The 27,250-nt window shown below is 45.4% G+C and overlaps 1 protein-coding gene across 1 annotated transcript; it reads left to right on the top strand.

The window, feature by feature from the left end:
- Positions 1 to 27,250, top strand: DNAJC11 (DnaJ heat shock protein family (Hsp40) member C11). The gene is made up of 16 exons (XM_087878979.1): positions 1 to 354; positions 8,255 to 8,384; positions 11,230 to 11,303; positions 15,745 to 15,846; positions 16,978 to 17,106; positions 17,215 to 17,337; positions 18,434 to 18,507; positions 18,840 to 19,029; positions 19,790 to 19,875; positions 20,910 to 21,026; positions 21,474 to 21,629; positions 22,651 to 22,720; positions 23,039 to 23,096; positions 23,314 to 23,456; positions 24,358 to 24,487; positions 25,951 to 27,250. The coding sequence occupies exons 1-16, from the start codon at positions 280 to 282 to the stop codon at positions 25,974 to 25,976; spliced, it is 1,683 nt and encodes a 560-aa protein (XP_087735105.1). The 5' UTR covers positions 1 to 279; the 3' UTR covers positions 25,977 to 27,250.

The raw sequence follows: 27,250 nt of genomic DNA, 5'->3' as shown, positions 1-27,250 counted from the left end.
GCCTGCCCACCAGTTAGGACGCATGCGCGCCGCGCCTCCTTCAAAACCTCGCGGCCGTCCTTCCTTCTCCCGCTGCTGCGCATGTCCCGCTTTCCACCGCCGGCTTTTTTTTTTTTTTTAAAGGTCCCCTTCCGCGCAGGCGCAACTGTTCTTCGTCTCTCCACCTGAAAGGCGGCCTTTTGTTTCCCTGTTCTTTTCCTAGAGCGGCCGCGTGCGGGCGGGGAGGGAGCGCGCTTGCTGTCCGGCGCATGCGCGCGGGGAAGGTGAAAGGTCGGCAACATGGCGGCGGCCTCTTCAGGCGATGAAGCGCCGGACAATGAGGACTATTATTCTTTGCTGAACGTCCGGCGGGAGGTGAGGCGCTGAGGGGATCCGGCCAACTACCGGGGATCCGCTCCGGGCGATCCGATCCGAAGCCGGGAGGCGTGAGGGAGAGATGGCCGGGGAGAGGAGAGAAGCGGTCCAATGTCTTTAACGAAGGTGGTAGAAGACGAAGGAGGAGCCTCTCGTCCTTTCGCCCCACAGCTCAGGAGGTCTCGGTTGGGGAGGTTTTCCCGCCCAGGAGGTGCCCCAAAAGGCACTTTTTTGGGGGGGGAAGAAGGGGAGGGGACCCCCAGAGGTCATCTAGTCCACCCCCCCTTCGCCCCACAGATAAGGTGGTTCCCCGAGGGTCAGTTTTTTCCTGTGGGACTCCCCCAGGCAGGGACTAAGGATGAAATTCTGATGCCTCCACTAAACAGGATGGAAGGATGGATGGATCTATCTATCTATCATCTATAATCTATCATCCATCCATCCATCCAATCTATCATCTATCTATCTATCTATTATCTATCCATCCATCCATCCATCCATCCATCCATCCAATCATCTATCTATCTAATCTATCTATCTATCATCTATAATCTATCATCCATCCATCCATCCAATCTATCATCTATCTATCTATCTATTATCTATCCATCCATCCATCCATCCATCCATCCAATCATCTATCTATCTATCTATCTATCTATCTATCATCTATAATCTATCATCCATCCATCCAATCTATCTATCTGTCTGTCTGTCTATCTATCTCTCTATCTATCATCTATAATCTATCATCCATCCATCCATCCAATCTATCATCTATCTATCTATCTATTATCTATCCATCCATCCATCCATCCATCCATCCAATCATCTATCTATCTAATCTATCTATCTATCATCTATAATCTATCATCCATCCATCCAATCTATCTATCTGTCTGTCTGTCTATCTATCTCTCTATCTATCATCTATAATCTATCATCCATCCATCCATCCAATCTATCATCTATCTATCTATCTATTATCTATCCATCCATCCATCCATCCATCCATCTATCTAATCTATCTATCTATCATCTATAATCTATCATCCATCCATCCAATCTATCTATCTGTCTGTCTGTCTATCTATCTCTCTATCTATCATCTATAATCTATCATCCATCCATCCATCCAATCTATCATCTATCTATCTATCTATTATCTATCCATCCATCCATCCATCCAATCATCTATCTATCTAATCTATCTATCTATCATCTATAATCTATCATCCATCCATCCAATCTATCTATCTGTCTGTCTGTCTATCTATCTCTCTATCTATCATCTATAATCTATCATCCATCCATCCATCCAATCTATCATCTATCTATCTATCTATTATCTATCCATCCATCCATCCATCCATCCAATCATCTATCTATCTAATCTATCTATCTATCATCTATAATCTATCATCCATCCATCCAATCTATCTATCTGTCTGTCTGTCTATCTATCTCTCTATCTATCATCTATAATCTATCATCCATCCATCCATCCAATCTATCATCTATCTATCTATCTATTATCTATCCATCCATCCATCCATCCATCCATCCAATCATCTATCTATCTAATCTATCTATCTATCATCTATAATCTATCATCCATCCATCCAATCTATCTATCTGTCTGTCTGTCTATCTATCTCTCTATCTATCATCTATAATCTATCATCCATCCATCCATCCAATCTATCATCTATCTATCTATCTATTATCTATCCATCCATCCATCCATCCATCCATCCAATCATCTATCTATCTAATCTATCTATCTATCATCTATAATCTATCATCCATCCATCCAATCTATCTATCTGTCTGTCTGTCTGTCTATCTATCTATCTATCATCTATAATCTATCATCCATCCATCCATCCAATCTATCATCTATCTATCTATCTATTATCTATCCATCCATCCATCCATCCATCCAATCATCTATCTATCTATCTATCTATCTATCATCTATAATCTATCATCCATCCATCCAATCTATCTATCTGTCTGTCTGTCTGTCTATCTATCTATCTATCATCTATAATCTATCATCCATCCATCCATCCAATCTATCATCTATCTATCTATCTATTATCTATCCATCCATCCATCCATCCATCCAATCATCTATCTATCTATCTATCTATCTATCTATCTATCTATCTATCTATCATCTATAATCTATCATCCATCCATCCATCCAATCTATCATCTATCTATCTATCTATCTATTATCCATCCATCCATCCATCCATCCAATCATCTATCTATCTATCTATCTATCTATCATCTATAATCTATCATCCATCCATCCAATCTATCTATCTGTCTGTCTGTCTATCTATCTATCTATCATCTATAATCTATCATCCATCCATCCATCCAATCTATCATCTATCTATCTATCTATCTATCTATCTATTATCCATCCATCCATCCATCCAATCATCTATCATCTATTTACCTATCATCTATCTACCATCAATTGTCTATCCATCTAATCTATTTATCTATGTCTCTTTCTATATCTTTCTATTTATCTTTCTATGTCTATATATAGACATTAATCATCTTTCTTTCTCCCCCAATCATGTCCATCCATCCATCATATATGTGTGTGTGTGTGTATTATACCAAATTTATATTTCGCTGATAAAGAAATAAAGGGAGACTAGTATAGATCTATTTCAAGCTATTTAGCTCTCATCAGCTAGCCATACCCTTACTCGGATACGATACGGATATTTCTTTATCAGCGAAATATAAATTTGGTGTAAAATGGTTTGTCGTGAATGCGACTGCTTGAGGGTTCCTGGATTGGAGCTGAAAGGCGAAAGGGAAGCAGGATACTCCCTCCCACATGCTGGGGTAAACCAGGTGTCTCAATAGAAAAACACTTTATATCTATCTATCTATCTATCTATCTATCTATATAATCTATCCCAATCACACTTTTGAGTGCATGGCAATAAGGCCAAGCACTTACTTCAGGGTTCAAATAAATATAAGACAGGGTCTTATTTTCGGGGAAACATAGTATATATTCATTCTTTCCATACACATATATAATAGGTAGTCCTCTACAATGATCACAATTGAACCCATCATTTATGTTGCTAAGTGAGACATTTTGCGAAGTGAGCTTTGCCCTGTTTTACGACTTTTTTTGCCACCGTGTTGAAATGGATCCCTGCAGTTGTTAAGTTAGCAACGCGGTCATTGAATGAATCTGGCTTCCCTGTTGACTTTGCTTGTCAGAAGGTCGCAAAGGCGGATCGCGTGACCTTGGGGCAGTCATAAGTGTGAGTCAGTGGCCAAGTGGCTGAATTCTGATCACCTGACCATGGGAATGCTGCGACGGTCATGAGTGTGAAAAACGGTCTTAGGTCACTTTTTTCAGTGCCGTTGTAAGTTTGAACAGTCACTAAATGAACTGTTGTAAATTGAGGACTACCTCTATACCCATACACACATACATGTACTGTAGGGGTGTGTGTGTGTACACACACATACACATACATATGTACACACCCATATATATATACATACATACATGTATACTGTTCATATATATATACATACACACACACACACACATACATTCTGTGTTTCCCCAAAAATAAGACCCTGTCTTATATTTTTTTGAACCCCAAAATAAGCACTTGGCTCTATTTTCGGGGAGGTCTTATTATTTTGGGGCACATGGAGCAAGACGGGGCTCCTCTTGCCATCTTACCTGATTTCTAGTTTGGTCTCCCTCCCTAACCCTAACCAGAGGAAATGGCGGGGACTGGCTGTGCATGCATTTAAATATTTTTGGGGAGGGCTTATTTTAGTGCATGAGCTCAAAAGCCCGATTGGGCTTATTATCAGGGGATGTCTTATTTTTGGGGAAACAGGGTACACACACACATATATATGCACACACATATATATGTGTGTATATCTTTATATCTATAAACTATATAAACCATAATTCGTAGCAGAAAAAAAACTCTTGAGAATTAACAAGGTTGATAGTACATTATACTACTTTGATACTACGAAGAGCTACAGTGGCGCAGCGGTTAGAGTGCAGTACTGCAGGCTATTTCTGCTGTCTGCCGCTGCCTGCGATTTGGCAGTTCGAATCTCACTAGACTCAAGGTTGACTCAGCCTTCCGTCCTTCCAAGGTCGGTAAAATGAGGATCCAGATTGTTGGGGGCAATAATGCTGACTCTGTAAAACCACTTAGAGAGAGCTGTGAAGCACTGTGAGGCGGTATATAAGTTTAAGGGCTATTGCTATATGGTACAAAGCTCTCACTTCATCTATTATTATTAGAGGAGGGTGGAGTGGGGTGGGGGGGCTTGGAAAAGGGCCTGAAGGCAGCCAAAGCGGCTCAGGGAGGCTCTTAGGGAAGTGGATAAGAAGCCGTTTCACAAAGCCAAATGCCAGAGAGGCCTCAGAAAGAAAAGGAGTCCTAGGAGTCCCAAGGAACCAATTAAGAAAGGAGTCAAAAACCCAAATTTTGGAACCTTCTGCAAGTGATCCTCGACTTGCGACCACAATCGAGCGCAAATTTTCTCTGGCTAAGCCAGACCGTTGTTAAGTGAGTTTCACTACAACCTTTCTTGCTATTGCTGTTATTAAGTGAGGAACGTGTCGTTAAGTGAATCTGGCTTTCCTATTGACTTTGCTGGTCAGAAGGCCGCAAAAGGAGATCACGTGATCCCGGGATCCTGCAAATGTCGTAAGTGTGAAAAACGGACCTAAGTCAAGTGACTTATATCTGTTTTTCACACTTACGACATTTGCATTTACGTAAATTTGCATTTATGACACTTTCCGTCTTTTTTGAATGGTCACTAAAGGAACAGTCGTAAATCGAGGACTACGTCTATTGACTGGGCAATGGTTTTATAGATTATACTGGTTTACTGTTTACTCACAATTTAGCCTCGTTCCCGACCTCTGCATATATATCTCCGTTCCGTCTATTTTCAGATTTAAGCATCTTTTTGTATCAAAAATCGACTGCACCACGAGAGGTACAGAAAACGGTGCTTGTTAATATATTATGCATTAAATTTTTGGATTAATTAGTTCGGGAGAGCTTTCGTCAGAGCAGATCTACGGCTTGGCTCTTCCTCCCCCACCCCCTTTTCAAATTGCCTGAGGGAAAAATAAAATTGGAAGGACACTAAACTCTTGTTTTTCTTTCATCAGTGTTAACATTCTGCCAAAAATGCAGAATAGCTTCCTTTGCAGAGTTAATGGCTAATTGAAAGGCACGTGGGGCCTTTTTTCAGCTCTGAAAGTTTTGCAGCTTTTATTATGTTTGATGGTGGCAGAAATAAAGGGTTGGTATCAAAACACTATTTTTTTTTTAAAAAAGGAACAAATCGTAATTCTTTTTTAACTCTGTCTTCATATTCTTGCTCTCCTGGCCATCTTTGAACCCGAACTCTTTTGCCTGAAGGTGATTTCCACACTTGTGCGGGCAAAGAGCTAGTCCTTGACTTACAGCCGTTCATGGAGGGACCAAAGTTACAGTCATAAAGACATGCCAGTTGCTAGAAGGGAGCGGGGACTTGTATATAAACTGGAAAGGAAATCCCCACTCCCTTTGTAGCACTGATGCTGTTCCCTAGTTGGGCCATGAAACGTGTGTAAGAAAGCGTTCAAGCTCAGAAAGACCTCACAATCTTCCCCTTCTCTCTTCCTCTCCTCTTTTCCTTCTCTCCCACTCCTTCTCTTCCTCCTCCATTCCTCCTCTCCTTTTTTCCTTCTCTCCCCCTCCTTCTCTCCCTCCTCTACTCCTCCTCTCCTTTTTTCCTTCTCTCCCCCTCCTTCTCTTCCTCCTCCTCCTCTCCCTTTTTCCTTCTCTCCCCCTCTTTCTCTTCCTCCTCCAGTCCTCCTCTCCTTTTTTCCTTCTCTCCCCCTCCTTCTCTTCCTCCTCCACTCCTCCTCTCCTTTTTTCCTTCTCTCACCCTCCTCCTCCTCCTCCTCCTCTCCACAAACCCCACTCCCTTCTGGCACTGATGATATATAAAAAGAAACGAGTAGATTTTAAAAATAGTTGGAGGCTATGCTTCATGTCCTTTGTTAAGTTCTCTTTAATAAGTACCCAGGTTGTAATATTTGGGGTTTTATAACTTTCATAAAATTACATTTTTCCCCCCAGGCTGTGTTTGAAAAGTAGGTGAGAAAACCCTGTAACTAAACCAATGCTAAACAAATAAATAGGAGGGGGGGTGGGGAAGCCACTTATTTCCCAAAGGATCAAATCTGTTCAGGGCTGCACACAGGCAAATGTTTTGTCAAGGTGACAATTCTTTATAGTTATTCATTTTGGGCTGCCTTCAGAACAGGAAGAACCCCAGAACCATGTTTATTAAATAGGAAAGATGGCAGGGCTGATTTCCACGATCCGATGATTTGCCAGGAGGGATTAAAAAAAATACGAAGCATAGGGGAACGGAGCCATGGAACCTGTCAGGGCCCTTTCAAAATATAAGGCTGTTATGACAGACCATTTAATTGAGGAACTTGTAAATCAAGATTGAAGCAAGGTAGAGCTTCCTGCCCCGTTCAAGTTTTGAATGCTGGCTTCGGGGCAGGCATCTCGAGTAATTGCTTGTTGCGTCCCCAACCTATTTAAAAAAAACAACACACAAATCCAATGATTTGATTAAAATTTGCAGTCTGGTCTCCCTGATCCTGTGTCTTTCCTTTCCATCTCACTTATCCTGGTTAGTTTGACCAAAGAGGATGGAAGAGAGCAGAGTTAAACAGACCAGGATGAGATGAGATGAGATGAGATGGGGGTGGTGGTGGAAATCTGGCTCTTGCCAATAGTTCTGGCAATGACAAGAAGATGACTTTACGACGACAATTGAGCTCCAAATTTCTATTGCCGTGAGACCATCGTTAAGCGAATTTTGCCTCGTTTTACGAACTGTAAATGTTGGTCTCGCTTGTGGCCGTAACCCGAGGACTACCCATATCGGCATTAGTCTTCTCTCATTACAACTTGAAATGCTGTCAGGATTTCGGGCCGCCGGCGGAGAGACCTTCTCGTTCATGCGATATCGAGTCGGTGACCTTAGCGATTCCCCCGACGGTGATGAAAAGCCCAATTTTGCATTTTATCGAACGTGATATTTGCGCGCGCGTGTGTGTGTGTGTGTGAAAAAAATAAAAATTGAACGGCTCATTTCTATGACTTAATCAATAGCACATTAAGCCATTTATCACCGGTTTGATTAAATATAAAATCCCAGCCGAACCAGAATTTCTACTCGTTTCTCATCGGCGTTAATTCTCCTATCTAAAAGAGAGTCAGTGGAAATGCATTTTCAGAACCCGGATAGCTTTTGTCCAATTTGCATGTGGATGAACTAAGAATTTAAAAAAAAACCAACAGAACAACAAAAAAAAAAAAACCACCAAAATCTCAATTCCATAAACGGCTCCAGTCCCGCTACCTATATTAAAACATTGCTTTCCTGCAAAAGACCCCAAGTGCCATTGTTTCTCTTTTAAGCCTTATGGGAGGAGCCAGTCATCTCCAGGCCTTACTCCTGAGTCGCCCCTTGTGTTTTAACTGTTCTTGCCTTCTGGCAGCTCTGCGCATGTGTGCGCTAGGAACAGGCTCCTCCTGTTCCTCTGCCTCTCTGCTGTCCGACTCTGGAGGCTCTGGAGTCCGCACATCACTCCAAGGTGACCCTGGCCCCATCTCTGCCTCCGACACAGAGCCCTCGTCCGAGCCCTCCCCAGCCTCCAGGACTGGCCCATGGTCCTCCCCAGCCTCCTCACTGTCTGACTCCGCTGCCACGTCTGCAGGCGGCTGGCAGACCACAGCAGCTGGCTTAATTGGAATTTCTGGTCTTTCTATTTTTTCCCCAGGCCACTCAAGAGGAGTTGAAAGCTGCCTACCGCCGGCTGTGTATGCTGTACCATCCCGACAAGCACAGAGACCCCGAACTCAAGAGGCAGGCTGAACAGCTCTTCAACCTCCTTCATCAGGCTTATGAAGGTCAGAGGCGGGAGTCTCCCTTCCCGAAAACCGGATGATATATTCTGAGCCGGGTGGTTTTCTTGCAAACGTTTCATAACCCAAAGTAGGTAACATCATGAGTGCTGGAAGGGAGGGGGTTTTGCAGAGAGGGGAGGAGGAAGAGGACTCGGGGGTCCTTGGGGCTCTCTAAGCTTGGGGGTTTTCTCGCAGATGTTTCGTGACCCAACTAGGGGACATCATCAGGGCTGCCTACCGCCGACTGTATGTTGTGTGTGTGGAGCATTGATGATGTTCCTTAGTCTGCAAGAAAACCACTGAGATCAGAGAGCACCAAGGACACAACAGTCCTCCTCTTCCTCCTCCTCCTCCTCCTCCTCCTCCTCCTCCTCCCCCTCCCTTCTAGCATTAATGATGTTACCTATTTTGCTAATGAAACAAAGCTCAGAGAGCATTAAGGATCCCACAATCGTCATTTATTTATTTATTTATTTATTTATTTATTTATTTATTTTGGACTTATATGCCGCCCTACCTCCGAAAGGACTCAGGGCGGCTCACGACAATAAAACACACAAAGTTCAATTTTTAAAAATTCCCCTATAAAACTATAAAAACCATTATTAAAATCCCCCCTAAAACCCCTTCAGTCCAAGCCGGCCAGGCGGAATAGCCATGTTTGAAGGCCACGGCGGAAAGAGCGAAGGTCAGGGAGCCACCCGGAGCTCCATCTTCCTCCTCCTCCCTTCTAGCAATAATGATGTTACCGAGTTTGGTAATGAAATGTCTTTAAGAAAACAACCAAGTTCATAGACCATGAATACCCACAGTCGTCCTCCTCCCTCCCCTCCCTTTAAAGCCAGCCCTTCTTACATTGCACTTAGCTACCTACCTACACCTAAGACGCCGGGCCTGCTGAAGACCAAACGGTCCTCTTCGTGATGCCCCCATGAGCTTCTTAGCTGGCCCACAGGAGCCTCCCTTATGTGTGTTTCCCGTAAGAGCTTAACACAATCGCACTTCTGGTCTTGCCCGTCAGCAGACGGCCGGCGTTCTCCGCCAAGGTTTAACCACACAGAGCTCCTTTCCCAATTCCCAACGGCCTTTACAGAGAGAGAGATTTTTTTTTAAAAAAAAAAAAAGAAAGAAAAGATTTTGCCAGTCTTCTAGAAAAGCTTTTAAGCGTTTTAGAAGGGAAGCTTGCCAGAAACACAGAGGAGAGGTGACTTAACAGCGCGTGCAAAAGAAATAATGGATCCACACTTGTTTGCGATAATGCGAGATGGCCAGATTTTTTATTTATTTATTTATTTTTTACTATTTTTATTTTGTAGTTGTGCAAGCCATTCCGGTCGAGCTTTCCATGAAAAGCTTGGCCCTTCCCTGATCCCGGGTTTGGTCGAAATGGATCTTGTGCTCCTCTGAATTATTGATAGCTTGCAGCAATTTTTTTGGGGAGATCCAGGGCCGAGCGGGAGAGAGAGGGAAGGAGAAGCTGCCGAAGCTGAAGTAAAGGAGAAGCTGGCCAGATTTGGCTTTTTTTTTTTTTCCCCTTCTTCTCCCCTCCCCCACCCCCTCTTCTTCCCAGCAAAACTGCAAGGACAGCAGTTTTGGCTCCGTCCGTTGCTTGGGCCCAGAGGGAAATAGTAAATAAATGATTTCTTATTAAATCCCAGAGATTAGCCGGAGAAATTTGGCTCGGAAGTTTTTTTGGAAGGCTCAGCATTTCTGGCCTCCGATCACCCTGGACGTGAATGGAATGACAGACCACAAGCTCTCTCAACCTTGGCCTGTTTAAGACGGGGGGGGGGGACTTCAACTCCCAGAATTCTCCAGACATCCTCCTCTTCCCCTCCTTCCTTCCTTCCTTCCTTCCTTCCTTCCCTCCTTCCCTCCCTCATTTCTTCCTCCCCTTTTCCCTCCCTTCCTTCACCTCCCTCCCTCCATATTCTTTCTTTTTTCTTTTTCCTTCCTCCCTCCCTCCCTCCATTTCTTCCTCCCCTCTTCCCTCCCTTATCTTCCTTCACCTTCCTCCCACCCTCCCTCTGTATTCTGTCTTTTATCTTTTTCTTTCTTTCCTCCCTCCCTCCCTCCTTTCTTTCTTTCTTTCTCTCCTTCCCTCATCTTTTTTCTTTTTCTTTCCTTCCTCTCCCTCTTTTTTCTTTTTCCTCCCTCTCCTTCCTTCCTTTCTTTTTCTTTTTCTTTCTTTCTTTCTTTCCTCCCTCCCTCCCTCCCGCTTTCCTTCCTTCCTTCCTTCCTTTCTTTCTTCCCTCCCTCTCTCCCTTCCTCCCTCCCTCCCTCCCTCCTTCCCTCCCAATGTGTATTCCCATTGTAACCCACCTGTGCTTTCTCTCTTCTAATCCCTTCCTCTGCATTCTCTCCGTTCTGGAAAATGGGTTGGGTGAAAAAAAACCAAGCCTGGCTCGCTGAGGAATTCCACTCATCTTCAAGATTGCCAAGGTTGGCAAACACTGATTTACAACATCCTTAATCAGAAGTTTGGGGCACACGGCAGCCAGATTTTAAGAAGCTGGAAAGGGGTAGCGTTTCTGCCTCTAAAACTTTCCAGTCTCCCCCTCCCCCAGCGCCCCAGTTTGAAACCCAGGGGTTTTTTTGGAAAGGTGCTGGGATTTAGGGTTAGATTTTTTTTAAAAAAAGGTTTAAAAATAGCTCTCTAGAGATCGACAGTCGTTTCACGTGTGCAAATTGAGCGACCTGCTTTTTGCGCGGGGGGGGGGGGGGTTGTCTTTTAAAATTAATATCGAAAAGGCACTGGAGATGTGTTTGCGTGGATCGGGCGTGGAGGCTTGGCTGTGAACTCCGCAGCGGCAGCTTCGGATAATAATGTCTCGATTTTAATTTCCAGTGCTCAGCGACCCCCAGACCCGAGCCATCTATGACATTTATGGAAAGCGAGGCCTTGAGATGGAAGGATGGGAGGTAAGTAGGAGAGAGAGAGAGAGAGAGAGAGAGAGAGAGAGAGAGAGAGAGAGAGAGAGAGAGAGAGAGAGAGAGAGAGAGAGAGGGCTGCTATCCACCTCGTCTGGTCACCATCTTGGTCTTTGGAGTTGTCTGGGACGGGGAAGGAGAAACGGCCAACTCTAACAGAATAACAGAGTTGAAAGAGATCTTGGAGCAGTGCTGGTATTCAACCGGTTCGTACCGGTTCGCGCGAACTGGTAGCGGAGATCGCAGGTGGGCCGGGCCAGCCGCCCTGGCGCTATGCTGTCCTATTTAGCAACATTTTCGAGGCCGGGCACATGTGCCGAAGATGCACACGCAGGCCAAACCAGTGATAAAAATCTTTGAAACCCACCTCTGCCTTGGAGGTCTTCTAGTCCAACCATTTGCTTAACCCTAACCCAGGGGTCAGCAACTCGCATGGCTCTGGAGCCGCATGTGGCTCTTTCATCCCTCTGCTGCGTCTCCCTGTCGCCGGTCGGCTCCACAATTGATAGGGCTTTCGGTTAGGACAGGTAGACGAAAAAGGACGCTGCGCTAGGAGGAGACTCTGTGGGGGGGGGGGGGGAGGAAGGAACCGGACTTCCGGTCAGCTCCAGAATTGAATGGGGGGGCTTCCGGTTAGGACCTTTGTGGCTCTTTGAGTGTTTAAGGTTGCTGACCCCTGCCCTAACCCTCAACCATTTCTAGACAAGTGGCCATCCAGCGATGCAGCGTTGCTTAGTTTATAATTCTTCCTTTTGAGCAAACCACGAAAATGCATGAATTCATACCGAGGTTTCGTATTGTAAAAAAAAAAAAAACCAGAATTCATAGACCATAGAACGTAGGGCTGGAAGGGACTTTGGAGGTCTTCTAGTCCATACCATGTCAGACCAAAGGCTGTCCAGTCTCTTCTTGAAAACTTCCAGTGATGGAGCACCCACAACTTCTGGTGGCAAGCTATTCCACTGGTTAATTGTTCTCACTGTTAGGAAGTTTCTCCTTAGTTCTAAGTTGCTTCTCTCCTTGATGAGTTTCCATCCGTTGCTTCTTGTCCTGCCCTCAAGGGCTTTGGAGAATAGCTTTACTCTCTCTTCTTTGGGGCAGCCCCTGAGAGATTGGAAGACTGCTATCCTGTGTCTCCCCGGTCCTTCTTTTCATTAAACTAGACCTACCCAATTCCTGCAACCTGTTCTTCGTGTGTTTTAGCCTCCAGTCCACTAATCATTTTACGTGCTCTTCTCTGCGCTTTTTCCAACGTCTCAATTTTGGAAAACTCCGCGTTTTAAGCACTTTTTCTGCCCTTCCGTGCAGCTAAAAATACCAGCGACGGGGCGGTCGCTCCGGTTAGTCTTGCACCTGGTTGACAGACAGCGAAAAATCTGCGAAGTGAAGGAAGTGTCAGCGACTGCAGAAAAATTGGGCCAGGAGGACATTTTAAATAAATAAATAAATAAACAAACAAACAAACAAACAAATATATATATATATATATATATATATATATATATATATATATATATGAAAGGAAGAGATGCACTCATTAAAAACACTGCAAAAATGATCAGCTGGTCTATTGGCCTGTGATCTGCTTGCTGTTTAATTATTTTTTTTCTTAAAAAGAATTGGAGGAATCTCTTGAAAAAGAGGGAGGGTTTTTTTTCATAATGGATTTTAACATGTTACCAGGGAATCCTTGACCTACGACCACATTCGGGCCCCAAAATTTCCATCGCTAAGCGAGACAGTTGCTAAGTGAGCGTTGCCCCCATTTTACGGCCTTTCTTGTCACCGTCATTAAGCGAACCCCTGCGTTTGTTAAGTGAGTCACACGGTCGTTCAACGGATCCGGCTTTTCCCCCCCCCCCCCTTGACTTTGCTGATCAGAAGGTCGCAAAAGGGTTTTTGCGGGACACTGCGATGGTCATAACCGTGAGTCAGTTGCCAAGCGTCTGAATTTTGATCACGTGACCTTGGAGAAGCTGCAAAGGTCGTAAGTGTGAAACACAGTCGTAAGTCTTTTTTTTCCACTTTGAACGGTCACTAAACGAAACGGTAATAAGTCCAGGACTCCCTGATGATAGAGACACTTGAAAATGGCTTAACCGAAGTTAAGAACTGTCTGGATGTGTTTAATATTTGCTGATATTCTACATCAGGGAGAGCGTAAGTGAGAAACTCAATATTTATCTAACGATATTTTGAGTTTTCTTTTTCTTTTTCTTCCTCCACCCTCCCAACCTCGGTTAGGTGATTTATCTTGCAATAATAAAATAGTGGAGATATTGGCATTCAGCTCAAGAGATTTTAAAAAGACCTTTAAAGCGTTTTTAGAGAGAGAGAGAGAGAGAGAGAGAGGCAGCGGACGGTTTAAAGAGCAGGAAATTTGGATGCCGGTGAGTGTCAAGATGTTTGCGAAGAGCTACAGCACAACGGCTCGGGAAAGAGCGGTGACATTTATTCATTTAAAAAAAAAAGAAAAAAAAGCCACATCTGTGCCGTCTCTCTTTTGCCAATTCATCTCCTTTCCGGCCCGAAAGTGGAAATTGAAATCATGCCGTTTTTGTGAGTTGAGGGATTTAATGGGAAGGAAGGAAGGAAGGAATGGGGGGGAAAAAAATAACTGGATTGATAAGATTCAGTGGAAAGAGTAGACGTGCCTAAGACCACGATTGAGCCTCAGATTTCCGACATTAACTGAATAGAATAAAAATAAGAATTAGAATAGAATTAGAATAGAAAATAGAAAAGAATATAGAAGAAAATAGAATATAGAATAGAATAGAAATAGAGAAATAGAATAGGAATGCAGGATAGAATAGAATAGAATAGAATAGAATAGAATAGAATAGAATAGAATAGAATAGAATAGAAATAGAGAAACATAGAATATAGAAGAGAAAAGAATATACAATAGAATAGAACATAGAATATAGAAGAGAAAAGAATATACAATAGAATAGAATAGGAAGAATAGAAATAGGAATAAGAATAGAATAGAAATAGAAATAGAATAGAAATAGAGAAACATAGAATATAGAAGAGAAAAGAATATAGAATAGAATAGAATAGAACATAGAATATAGAAGAGAAAAGAAAAGAATATACTACATAAACATGACAAAATCAATAAATATATAAATACAAAATTATGCCCTCATATATATCATATGACATGGAGAAGCAACACAAGTCTACTTTGGCTGTATAGAGGTTGTGTGTCTGGGGGGGGAAGGAAAAACAACTTGAAAGGGGGGGGGGTTGTAGGTGGGCTGGCTTTTCTTCAACCCCAGCCCTATTTATTTATTTTTTTCCTCTCCTGGCGAAATAAGGCTGACCTCCCTCTGCTCAGCTGCAGAACAAATCTCTCTAACCCCCCTGACCCGTCCATTTTTCCAAGAAAAGCATCCTCAATGAGGTTACCCACGGGGCCAGGTGTTTTTAACCTCAGGGTCAGTCCCCGCAGATGTGCCCGGATTCTCTAAATGGGCTTTTTGCAGCCGCAAAAAAACAGCATATCCAAGTCCCAGGACCAATTTCCTTTCCTTTCCTTTCCTTTCCTTTCCTTTCCTTTCCTCTCCTCTCCTCTCCTCTCCTCTCCTCTCCTCTCCTCTCCTCTCTCCTCTCCATCTGCCCCCAAAAGAGACCCGGAGATAAAACCATTTACTATAAATTCATTCGGTCTTGCTCTGCTGCAGGTTTTTCGCCATCAATTTCACCTTTCTTGGCCCTTCGGATAATTTAATCCCCTGGTTTTTTGTGCCGGGGGTGGGGGGTGTTTAAGAGCTTGAGCCAGTGGACGTGGGGGGGGGGGGAATTTCTTCCTCAAATCTCTGCTGAAGGACGGCCCCTTCTAGATAAACTGGAAACTTCCCTTGATTTGGGGAAAACCTATATGGTTTAGGTAGTCCTCGACTTACGACCACAATCGAGCCCAATCGAGCCGCTCCAAAGCGAGACGGTTTTTAAAAGTGACTCTTGCGCCCCATTTTACGCCCTTCCTTGCCACCGTTGTTAAGCGAACCGCTGCCCTTGTTCAGTTAGTTGGGAAGCGAATGAGGCCTCCCCATTGAATTTTGCTCGTCAGGAGGTCGCAAAAGGGAGGAATCACGTCACCCTGGGACGCTGCGGCCGTCATAAGTACGAGGCAGTGGCCAAGAGTCCGAATTGTCTGACTGTCTGACTCCGCTGCCAGGTCCAGCGGACCACAACATTCCTGCCCTGAGCAAGGGGTTGGACTAGAAGACCTTGAAGGGCCCCTCCGCCCGTCCCAGATGTGCTTCAAAGCTAACAATATCTCTGCAGCCGGTTTGAAGAGCGAGAGGGAGGGAGATGCAGGTCGGGACGGTCTTCTGAATGGAAACCCGGTTCAGCCTTTCCCTTTTGTTTGCATTTGCTAACGGATGACCCCTTAAAAATGAATTTCTGTCCCCTGTAGGTGGTCGAGAGGAGGAGAACCCCGGCTGAAATCCGGGAGGAATTTGAACAATTGCAGCGCGAGAGGGAGGAGAGGCGGCTTCAGCAGCGGACGAACCCCAAAGTAAGACTCCGCAGTCCTCCAAATCGGGAGAAATCTTGTTTGTCCTTCTGTTCGTAAATATATTTATTTCGTAGAAGGTGAGTTTAGATCTCCAAGCCGGGGGAATAAAACCGCAAAAGGATGATAAACGAGCAACTTTTATGGACCACCATCCAGCTAGTCCTCATCTTAACGACTGCAATCGGGACTGGCATTTCAGTCCCTAAGTGAAGCAGTTGTTAAACAAGTCATTAGGGTGGAATTTGTAGGAGGTAGTCAGTCTGTTAATTCCTTCCTCTCCCCCCCCCCCAACGCCAGCTACTTTCCACTGCGGTCGTCCTACGACTGGGCCCAATTTTACAGCCATTTTCTCCATGGTCATTAAATGAATCACGTGGTCCGTTATGCCGTTGTTAAGGGAATCCGGCTTCCCCCATTTACTTCGCTGGGAAGTCACGAACGGCGATTACGTGACCCTGAGGATGTAGCGACCGTCATAAATACGAGCCAGTGGCCAAGCACCTGAATTGCGATCGCATGACTGTGTGGGGTGTGGTATGACGGTCATAAGTGTGAGGACGGGTCGTAAGTCGCTGTCTGAAACCCTCATAACGCCAAACTTGTTAACCAAATGTCATAATATGTTGACTTTAATAAAACTGCAGAGGGCAAAAATCAGGACTATAGATAGTTCTCGAGTTACAACGCTTCATTTAGCAACCATTCAGAGTTAAACAAGGGCACTGAAGAAAGTAACTTAGGACCAGTTTTCACACTTAACGACCGTTGCAGCATTCCCAGGGTCACGGGGGTCAAAATTCAAAGGCTTGGTAATTGATTCATTTTTATGACAGTCGCAGCGTCCCTGAGGTCACGCGATCCCATTTTGCGACCATCCGAGAAGCAAAGCCAATGGGGAAAGCTAGATTCACTTTGACGACCATGTGACTCCCTGAATACCTGCAGGGATTCGCTTAACAGCGGTGGCAAGAAAAGGTCGTAAAAACGGGGCAGAACTCACTTAACAACTGTCCGGCTTGGCGACCCAACCAGTTGGGCTCGCTTGTGGTCGTAGGTCGAGGACTGCCTGCGATCCAGACACGAAGGCTCGCACTGTCTTGTTAACCGCAAGGATCTGTCCCAATTCCGCAGGGTACGATTAGCGTCGGAGTGGACGCGACCGACCTGTTCGACCGCTACGACGAGGAGTTCGAAGATGTGTCGGCCAGCCCTTTCCCCCACATCGAAATCAACCGCATGCACATATCGCAGTCCATCGAGGTAGGAGGCCTGTGTCTTGTTTTCCCCATTTCATCCCCCACTTTCAAAGCACCTCGTCTGGCTCTTCTCTAACTTGGCTCGCTTGCTCGATCCCTTCGTCTTGCACAGGCCCCGCTCACCACCACGGACACCGCCATCCTCTCGGGAAACCTCTCGACCCAGAACGGCAACGGCGGCGGCTCCGTCAGCCTGGGCCTCCGACGGGTGACCTCCGCCAAAGGATGGGGAGAGGTAAATGGGGCGGGGGAGGGAGGAAAGAAGTTTTGAGGCTGATTTGATTTGCTTCGAAGGTGGAAGAAATTGGGTTGGGATCCTTGGCGCTTCTGAGCTTGAGGGTTTTCTTGCAGAGGTCTCATGACCCAACTAGGTAACATCATCAGTTCTAGAACGGAGTGTGGTTTGCAGAAAGAAGGAGGAGAAGGAGAAGGACGAAGAGGAGGAAAAGGACAGGACAGGACAGAACAGAACAGAAAATAATAGAGAATAGAATAGAATAGAATAGAATAGAATAGAATAGAATAGAATAGAATAGAATAGAATAGAATAGAATAGAATAGAATAGAATAGAATAGAATAATAGAGAAGAAAAAAAGAAAAGAAAAGAAAAAAGAAAAGAAAAGAAAAGAAAAAAAGAAAATAAATAATATAGAATAGAATAGAGAAGAAAAAAAGAAAAGAAAAGAAAGAAAAGAAAAGAGAAAAGAAAAAAAAAGAGAAGAGAAGAAAAAAGAGAAGAAAAAAAAAGAAAATAAATAATATAGAATAGAATAGGACAGGACAGGACAGGACAGAATAGAAAATAATAGAATAGAATACAGAATAGAACAGAACAGAACAGAAAATAATAGAGAATAGAATAGAATAGAATAGAATAGAATAGAATAGAATAGAATAGAATAGAATAGAATAGAATAGAATAGAATAGAATAGAATAATAGAGAAGAAAAAAGAAAAAAAAGAAAAGAAAAGAAAAAAGAAAAGAAAAGAAAAGAAAAAAAGAAAATAAATAATATAGAATAGAATAGAGAAGAAAAAAAGAAAAGAAAAGAAAGAAAAGAAAAGAGAAAAGAAAAAAAAAGAGAAGAGAAGAAAAAAGAGAAGAAAAAAAAAGAAAATAAATAATATAGAATAGAATAGGACAGGACAGGACAGGACAGGACAGAATAGAAAATAATAGAATAGAATACAGAATAGAACAGAACAGAACAGAAAATAAATAATATAGAATAGAAAATAAATAATACAGAATAGAATAGAATGGAGAAAATAGAACAGAACAGAACAGAAACGGCCTCTAACTCCTCTTTCTTCTCTTCCGTTTCCACAGTTAGAATTCGGAGCCGGAGACCTGCAGGGTCCTGTTTTCGGCCTGAAAATGTTTCGCAATCTCACGCAACGATGGTAAGATTTTGGCGAAGGGTTAACCCCAAAATGCTCCCGAGAAAAGATTGTGTGTGACCTTCGTTCCCCTCTTGGCAACCGTCCGACAGGCAGAGTCGAGAGGGAAGCCGGATTCCCTTCACGGCCATTGCGGACTCACTAAACGGCGGGTGATTCACTTAGCAACCGTGGCAAGAAAGGCCGTGTAATGGGGGCAAAACTCAACAAACTTAGCGACAGAAACAACGGGCTCCATTTGTGGTCCGTCAGTCGAGGACGAGCCGCAATTGATATTTTTTAGGGCTTAATTCTCACTTCTGCTCCATTTCTTTCTGTCCTGGCATGTTGGGCAGCTTCGTCACCACTAACTGCGCCCTCCAGTTCTCCTCGCGCGGCATCCGTCCCGGTCTTACGACGGTCCTGGCTCGAAACCTGGACAAGAACACGATGGGTTACCTACAATGGCGTTGGGGCATCCAATCCGCCATGAACACCAGCGTCGTCCGGGATACCAAAACCAGCCACTTCACCATGGCCTTCCAGGTGAGACGGTTCCCTCTTTGCTCCTTTTTAAGACAGCAGTAGCGAACCGGTGCCGTTGTTAAGCGAATCACACGGCCCTTAAATGAATCTGGCTTTCTCCCCCCATTGACTTTGCTTACCGGAAGGTCAAAATCGGCCTTTATGTGGCCCAGAGACGCTGAAACCGTCACAAGTAACACGCCGGTTGCCAAACCCTTGAATTTTGGGTCATAGAATCGTGGCTCTGACGGTCGTAAGTGCGAGGACCCGGCTGTAAAGTCACTTTTTTCAGTTTTTTTTTTTAAACTTGGAATGGCCGCTCAGTGAACGATCGTAAGTCGAGGACAACGTGTAGTTAATTTGTACAGAGCAGGCAAATTGGCAAATTTAAGAGAGGTGGACTTGCTGGCTGAGGAATTCAGTTTGGTGCAGCGGTAAGGTGCTGGCCTAGAAACCAAGAGCCTGGGAGTTCTAGTTCCACCTTAGGCATGAAACCCAAGTGGGTGACTTTGGGCCAATCACCAGGAGATGGTGAGTTCTAGTCCCGCCTTAGGCATGAAAGCCAGCTAGGTGACTTTGGGCCAATTACTAGGAGACAGGGAGTTCTAGTTCCACCTTAGGCATGAAACCCAAGTGGGTGACTTTGAACCAGGCACCAGGAGATGGTGATTTCTAGTCCCGCCCTAGGCATGAAAGCCAGCTGGGTGACTTTTAGCCTTGACTTTGACGTTCGCCATGTTTAATTTAATTTAATTTAATTTTTATTTTTGCAATCTTGCAGCTGGGCATCCCTCACTCCTTCGTCATGGTCAGCTACCAGCACAAGTTTCAGGATGAAGATCAGACGCGGGTCAAAGGATCCCTGAAGTATGTCAGGACCGGCGGCTGGGCGCTGAACGGGCCCTGGTTTGGGGGTGGGGGGTAGGTGAAATTGGGGCAGGGAAGCCCTTAGAGCTGTTGATCTCCGGAGGAAGATGTGGGGCACTGGAGTCCCTGTCTCTTCTCCTATCTTGGCAACCTTAAGATGTGTGAACTTCAGCTCCCAGAATTCCCCAGTTCCAAAAACTGGCAAACACTGACATCATCTATATTATTGATTATTTTTTTAAAAAAGGGGGCTGGATTAGGGGTGGGATACAGCATCAAAAACTTCCCAAGTGGTGCCCCAAATCAAGGAAAGCCGGTGGGGTATACAGATAGAAGAGACAAGCAGGGGGGTGGAGTAGATGACCTCCAAAGTCCCTTCCAACCCTGTGATTCTGAGATCATAGAAGGTAAGATGCATGACAGACAGACAGACGGAGGGAGGGAAGGAAGGATGGATGGGTGGATGGACTTGCCTTCAGAAGTTGTGAGCGCTCCATCACTGCAGTTTTATAAGCAGAGATTAGACAACCATTTGTCTATAGCCTAGAGGTGGAGCTCTGGCCTCACAATCAGGAGGCTGTGAGTTCGATCCTAGGTAAAGGCAGCTATTTTTCTCTCTCTGGGCAGAATGAGAAATAGATCTGCTGAACAAAACTCCTCATTGGTGACAGGAAGGGCATCCGGCCAGTAAAACACTCTGCTAGCTCCATTCAGTTGCCCAGATTCCACCTGGGCACCTGATTACGGGGTCATTAGATGATGATTAGGGGGACGCGGTGGCTCATTGGCTAAGACGCTGGGCTTGTCGATTGAAAGGTCGGCAGTTCAGCGGTTCGAATCCCCAGTGCCGCGTAACGGGGTGAGCTCCCGTTCCAGAAGTTGTGAATGCTCCATCATTGGAGGCTTTTAAGAAGACCACCTGAACAGCCACCTGTCTGAAACGGTTTAGGGTTGGACTAGAAGACCTCCGAGGGCCCTTCTCACTCCGCTATTCTAAATTCCTTTACGGCATCCGCTTGTTTGTTCCTTCCAAGGGCTGGCTTTTTCGGCACCATCGTGGAGTACGGAGCGGAGCGGAGGATTTCCAAGCACAGCGTCCTGGGGGCCACGGTCAGCGTCGGGGTGCCCCAAGGCGTCTCTCTGAAGATCAAGTGAGTCAGATGCTCACCTGCCCTCCGTCACTGAATTTCGGCTCGTTCTTGCCAGAGCTGGCAGGGTGGAGGGGCAGAGGTCTCACCTGTGTGTAAATGCCAGGACGGTTGGCATAGACGGGCATCACCTAAGGCCTTTTTGCACCCGCTTGGCTCTGACGGACCATGCTTACTTGGCGCATCGGGGCAGGAGTGGGGCGGCATGTCAGAGGGGCTCCATTTCCACAATGAGGAATTCATTCCTAGACCCACGGATGCCAGGGTGCAAATCCCCAGCTGCTTTCAAGGAGAAACCACCATTGCAGTGTGCAAAAAAAGCTTGATTTGGAAACTACCTGTCCAGAAATAATATATATATAGTTATATATGTACAGCAACCAAAGAAATTATAATTCGTGCATGCTAACATATTTCTTCCTCCTCCTCCTTCTTTCTCCTGCCTTCTAGGCTGAATAGAGCCAGCCAGACCTATTTCTTCCCCATTCACTTGACCGACCAACTCCTGCCCAGCGCCGTTTTCTATGCCACGGCTGGGCCTCTGGTCTTCTACTTCGCCATGGACCGGCTGATCATCCAACCCTATCTCCGGGCGCAGAAGGAGAAGTGAGTGGCCCAGAGCTGTGGGCAGGGAGGGGGTCTCTCACCTAGCTGTGATGGAAGCTGACCCCCCAGGGCTGAGGGCTGTGGCATTGGCAGCTTTGCCATTTGTAGTTTCTGGACAGGCCAGGAATGGCTTGGAGGGAGGGAGGGAGGGAGAGAGAGATGATAGATAGGTTAGGTTAGGTTAGGTTAGGTTAGGTTAGGTTAGGTTAGGTTAGGTTAGGTTAGGTTAGGTTAGGTTAGATTGATAGATAATAGGTAGACAGACAGACAGACAGACAGACAGACAGACAGATAGATAGATAGAAGATAGATATAGATAGATAGATAAGATAGAGAGAGATAATAGATAGATAGATAGATAGATAGATAGATAGATAGATAGATAGATAGATAGAAAATAGAGAGAGATAATAGAGAGAGAGAGAGAGATGGATGGATGGATGGATGGATAGATAGATAGATAGATAGATAGATAGAGGAGAGAGAGATAGATAGAGAATAGATAGATAGATTAAATAGCTAAAGAGATAGATAGGATAGATAGATAGATAAGAGAGAGAGAGAGAGAATAGATAGATAGATAGATAGATAGATAGATAGATAGATAGATAGATAGATAGATAGATAGATAGATAGAAAATAGAGAGAGATAATAGAGAGAGAGAGAGAGATGGATGGATGGATGGATAGATAGATAGATAGATAGATAGATAGATAGAGGAGAGAGAGATAGATAGAGAATAGATAGATAGATAGATTAAATAGCTAAAGAGATAGATAGGATAGATAGGATAGATAAGAGAGAGAGAGAGAATAGATAGATAGATAGATAGATAGATAGATAGATAGATAGATAGATAGATAGATAGATAGATTAGATAGGTAGACAGACAGACAGACAGACAAGCAAGCAGGCATTGCCAGGGGTCCCAGTGTTCCTGGCAGGCCTCCCCTTCAGGGGCTTGGCAGAGAGGGAGGAGCTGATCTGGACCCCACAAAACCCCCTTCTTTCTCGCATTAGGGACTTGGAGAAGCAGCGAGAGAGCTGCGCCAGCGACACCTTCCAGAAGAAACAGGAAGCCGAAGCTGCTGTAAGTCTCCGCCTTCCTTTGAATTCCAGCCAGGAACATTTACAGCCGTGCTTCTCAACCGTGGCCTGTGGACTTCAGCTCCCAGAATTCCCTGTGGCTGGCTGGGGAATTCTGGGAGTTGAAGTCCACAGGTCTTAAAACGTTGAGAAACTCCAGAAGAGATCTAAATTCTCCTGAATCAGAGAAGCGCGATATATCTTTCTATATCGGGACACCTCCAACAGCCTGCCAAGCAAACTTAAGCCACAAACAGGCCCGATCGTGGCTTAGTAATAACGTCCCAATCCACACCCTGACATCCTTAACCTTGTTACGCAGGTCCGGTTGATGCAAGAATCTGTCCGGAGGATCATTGAAGCCGAGGAAGCTAGGATGGGTGCGTAAACCTGGTTTGTCTCTTTCGCCCTCCCTTCCTCCCCGCTTGTCAAATGACGAGGGGCAGATTTGTCTCTGGGGGAGGGGGGGTGTTCCTTGCTTTGGGGAGGCTGGGGGATAAAGGGGGGGGGGGGTCTTGGCAGGCCTTGCTTGGGCCAAAACTCCACCCCTCCCACCCACCCCAATCTGACCCCGTTCGCCTTCTCGTTCCTCAAAAGGCCTGATCATCGTCAACGCCTGGTACGGGAAGTTTGTCAACGACCAGAGCAGGCGAGACGAGAAAGCCAAGGTCATTGACGTGACGGTGCCCTTACAGTGCCTGGTTAAGGACTCGAAGCTCATCCTCACCGAAGCCTCCAAGGTAAGGACGGTGCCACGACGGAGTGAAGCTAACAGAGAGAGGTTTCCCTGGTTTTCCTTTTCGGCTCAGGGAGAAGGATTCAAAGAGGATTTAGGGGACTGGAGGCTAAAACAGAGAAAGAAAGAACGGCTGCTGGAACTGGGTATGTCTAGTTTCATGAAAAGAAGGACCAGGGGAGACATGATAGCTTTGAGCAGGGGGTTGGACTAGAAGACCTCCAAGGTCCCTTCCAGCTCTATTCCTTTCCTTTTCCTTTTCCTTTTCCTTTTCGTTTTCCTTTTCCTTTTCCTATTCCCATTCCATATTCTATTCTATTCTATTCTATTCTATTCTATTCTATTCTATTCTATTCTATTCTATTCTATTCTTTATTCTATTCTATTTTATTCTATTCTATTCTCTATTCTATTCTATTCTTTATTGTAATTCTAATTCTAATTTCCATTCCATTTTATTCTAATTCTAATTTCCATTCCATATTCTATTCTATTCTATTCTAATTCTAATTCTAATTCTAATTCTAATTTCCATTCCATATTCTATTCTATTCTGTTCTATTCTAATTCTAATTCTAATTTCTATTCTATTCTATTCTATTCTAATTCTAGTTTCCATTCCATATTCTGTTCTATTCTATTCTATTCTATTCTATTCTATTCTATTCTATTCTATTCTATTCTATTCTATTCTACTCTACTCTACTCTACTCTACTCTACTCTACTCTACTCTACTCTACTCTATTCTATTCTATTCTATTCTATTCTTTATTGTAATTCTAATTCTAATTTCCATTCCATTCCATTCTGTTCTATTCTGGGTTGCCGCTCTGCACGAGCTCAGGAGCTCTGTTCTCCCACGGTGGAGCCGCTTCCAGGAAACCCTCATTTTTACTCCCTGCAGGCTGGCCTGCCCGGCTTCTACGACCCCTGCATTGGCGAAGACAAGAACTTGAAAGTGCTGTACCAGTTTCGCGGCGTTCTGCACCAAGTGATGTCGGCGGACAACGAGGCCCTTCGGATACCAAAGCAGTGTGAGTCCTTTCGATAAACCTTTAAATTAGTTGGAAGGTCGACTCAGCCTTCCGTCCTTCCGAGGTGGGTAAAACGAGGACCCAGACTGTTGGGGGCAAGAGGCTGACTCTGTAAACCGCTTAGAGAGGGCTGGAAAACACTGCGAAGCTGTATATAAGTCTAAGGGCTAATGCTATTAAATATTGCTACCCCAACTTAAATTCAATTAGCTTTCTATTATTAATAAATTAATAATAAATTAATAAGGGGCCGCGGTGGCTCAGTGGCTAAGATGTTGAGCTTGTTGATCAAAAGATTGGCAGTTCGGCGGTTCGAATCCCTGGTGCCGCATAACGGGATGAGCTCCCGTGACTTGTCCCAGCTTCTGCCAACCTAGCAGTTCGAAAGCAGGTAAAAAAAGGAAATAGAAAAATAGGGACCACCTTTGGTGGGAAGGTAAGAGCGTTCCGTGCGCCTTTGGCGTTGAGTCATGCCACGGAGACATCTTCGGACAGCGCTGGCTCTTCGGCTTTGAAACAGAGATGAGCACCGGCCCCTAGAGTCGGGAACGACTAGCACATATTATTTAAAAGCATTAAAAAAAACCCATTAAAACACGGATCGATTATAAGATATCCCTTCTTCGTAGCTAGGGTCTGTGTTCGGATTCAGTCCTAGATTTAAGAGTACCGGAAGGGTGAAACAGAGATCCAAACCGGAAGTTCATGAACATTTTATTTCTCAATTATCAAATCAAACTTTATTATTAAGAAAATGTGTATCCGGCAGCCAAACTCGGGGTGGCTTTTACAAAGTCAAAAGCCAGTTTGGCCTAGTGCCGTGATGGCGAAGCTATGGCACCATATCGGTGGGCACGTGAGCTCAGCTCTGGAGCGCATGTGCACGCCAGCCGGCTGATTTTCGGGCCTTCTGGGCCCACCGGAAGTAGGGAAACAGACTGTTTCTGGCCTCCGGAGGGCCTGGGGAGGTGGGGAAGGCCCATTTTTCACTCTCCCCAGGCTCCTAGAAAGGCTCTGGAGGCTAGGGAGAGCAAAAAACGGGCCTTCCAGTCCCACCGGAAGTCGGCAAATGGGCCATTTCCGGCCTCTGGAGGTCCTCCTGGGCTCCTAGAAAGGCTCTGGAGCCTGGGGAGGGTGAAAAAACAGGCCCACCGTGTCATCACGTGCCAAATCAAAACGATAACTTTAGGCCAATCGCCAAGAGCCTGGGAGTTCTAGTCCCGCCTTAGGCATGAAAGCTGGCTGGGAGCCACCGCGGAGAAGTCCCTTCTTCCTGGTCCCAGTAGATGGACCTCCTTGTGAGAGGAGACTTCCCTGTTTTGGGTGGGTGTAATTTTTCTCCATCTTGTGAGACAGAAGACGGTTGATCTACCACCCCCATGTGCTCCCTCTCCCCATAACCATCCGGCCTATTTTAATTTCTCTTTTATTTTTCTCTTCCTCCTTGCTTGCTCCCCCAACAGCCCACCGGATCGATATAGACAGCTAATGCAGCAGCGGAGAGCGACCGAGCGGTTCCTTTCATGGATTCGAAACACCTTCACGCCCTTCGGAGAGAGAAAAGAAAAATTAAGTGGCTTTCGCACCCGTGACCCTGGGATTGAACCACAGCCAACTTATTTTACAGGTGCCCAGAGGTACTTTCTCCCATTCCTCCATCACCCGGGCACGCTGTGGGGCAGGAGGGTCCAGGATCAACCTCCTCCGCCCCCCCCCCCCCAACAACCTCCCCCTTGTCAAAGAGGCAAGGTCAGTTTTAACCACTCAGTCGTCCCAACTCTTCCGGCAACCTGCATTTCTTGGACCTCCATCTTATTTCGGATTCTCGTCATCTACCGCATGTAAACCTTGTTGATCCCGTCTCTCTCTAACCAAGCATCATAAAAACATGAAAAAGAAGGGGAGGGGGAATTAGCTATCCACCCGATTAGGTACCAGAGACAGACGGTTTGACCCACTCGCCGCGTCGCTGACCCGAAGGGATCCTGCTAGCCGCCTTTCTCGATCAAACCAGGATCTTCTTTTCAGTGGAAACCAAATGAAGTTAATTCCACCCTCCGGATCAGCCACCCTCACCCAGAAAAAACCAGGCTATTTAAGACTCCCAACCGCTCGACCCCGCAGGGCTCGCTGAACCGCGAGGACGATAAACCCAGAGGCAAGACCGCGGCTGTCGTCCCCCTCCTTGGCCGGTGGGCTCTTTTGGAAAAAGACCCACCCACCCACCCACCTTGAGTTTCTGAATCGCGGCCCCTTCCCCTTCCGAAAAACCATCTCAGATGCTCCGACGCCAGAAAACTCTCCGCTTCTCCTCGACGCCGCGAAGGCCGTGCGGTCAACTCTTTAAACAAGGTATTTCTCGCGGATTTTAAGCAAACGCCCGCCGGGCCAGGAAAAAAAAAAAATGGTGTTTTGGTTCACGCACACTTCCCAAATCGTCCTTTTTCTCCCTCGCGCTGCGAACCTAATTTTTTCAACTTCCAGGGGTTGGGATAATCATCATCATCGCAGACCTGTTTGGTGCCGGATATTCCACCCGCTGCTGTTTTATTCCCGTCCGCCGTTCCGCGGCACGCCCAGATCTTTGCGATTGATCGAGATCCAGCCACTGCTGGGGTGGGGAGGGGGCGTCTTTGGTGACAAACAGCAATGTCGGGGCCCTCCCCTTCCTCCCCTCCCCATCAATGAGCTGTGGGGCGGGAGGGCTGCCTCTGGTTTTTCCTGTAACACCCAAGGACAATAAAAACAACCCCATTTTGTGAA

Source organism: Pantherophis guttatus, chromosome 15, assembly GCF_059756535.1.
Source record: "Pantherophis guttatus breed Tessera chromosome 15, ASM5975653v1, whole genome shotgun sequence".
NCBI lineage: Eukaryota > Metazoa > Chordata > Lepidosauria > Squamata > Colubridae > Pantherophis > Pantherophis guttatus.
This window is presented reverse-complemented; position numbering and strand designations above follow the sequence as displayed.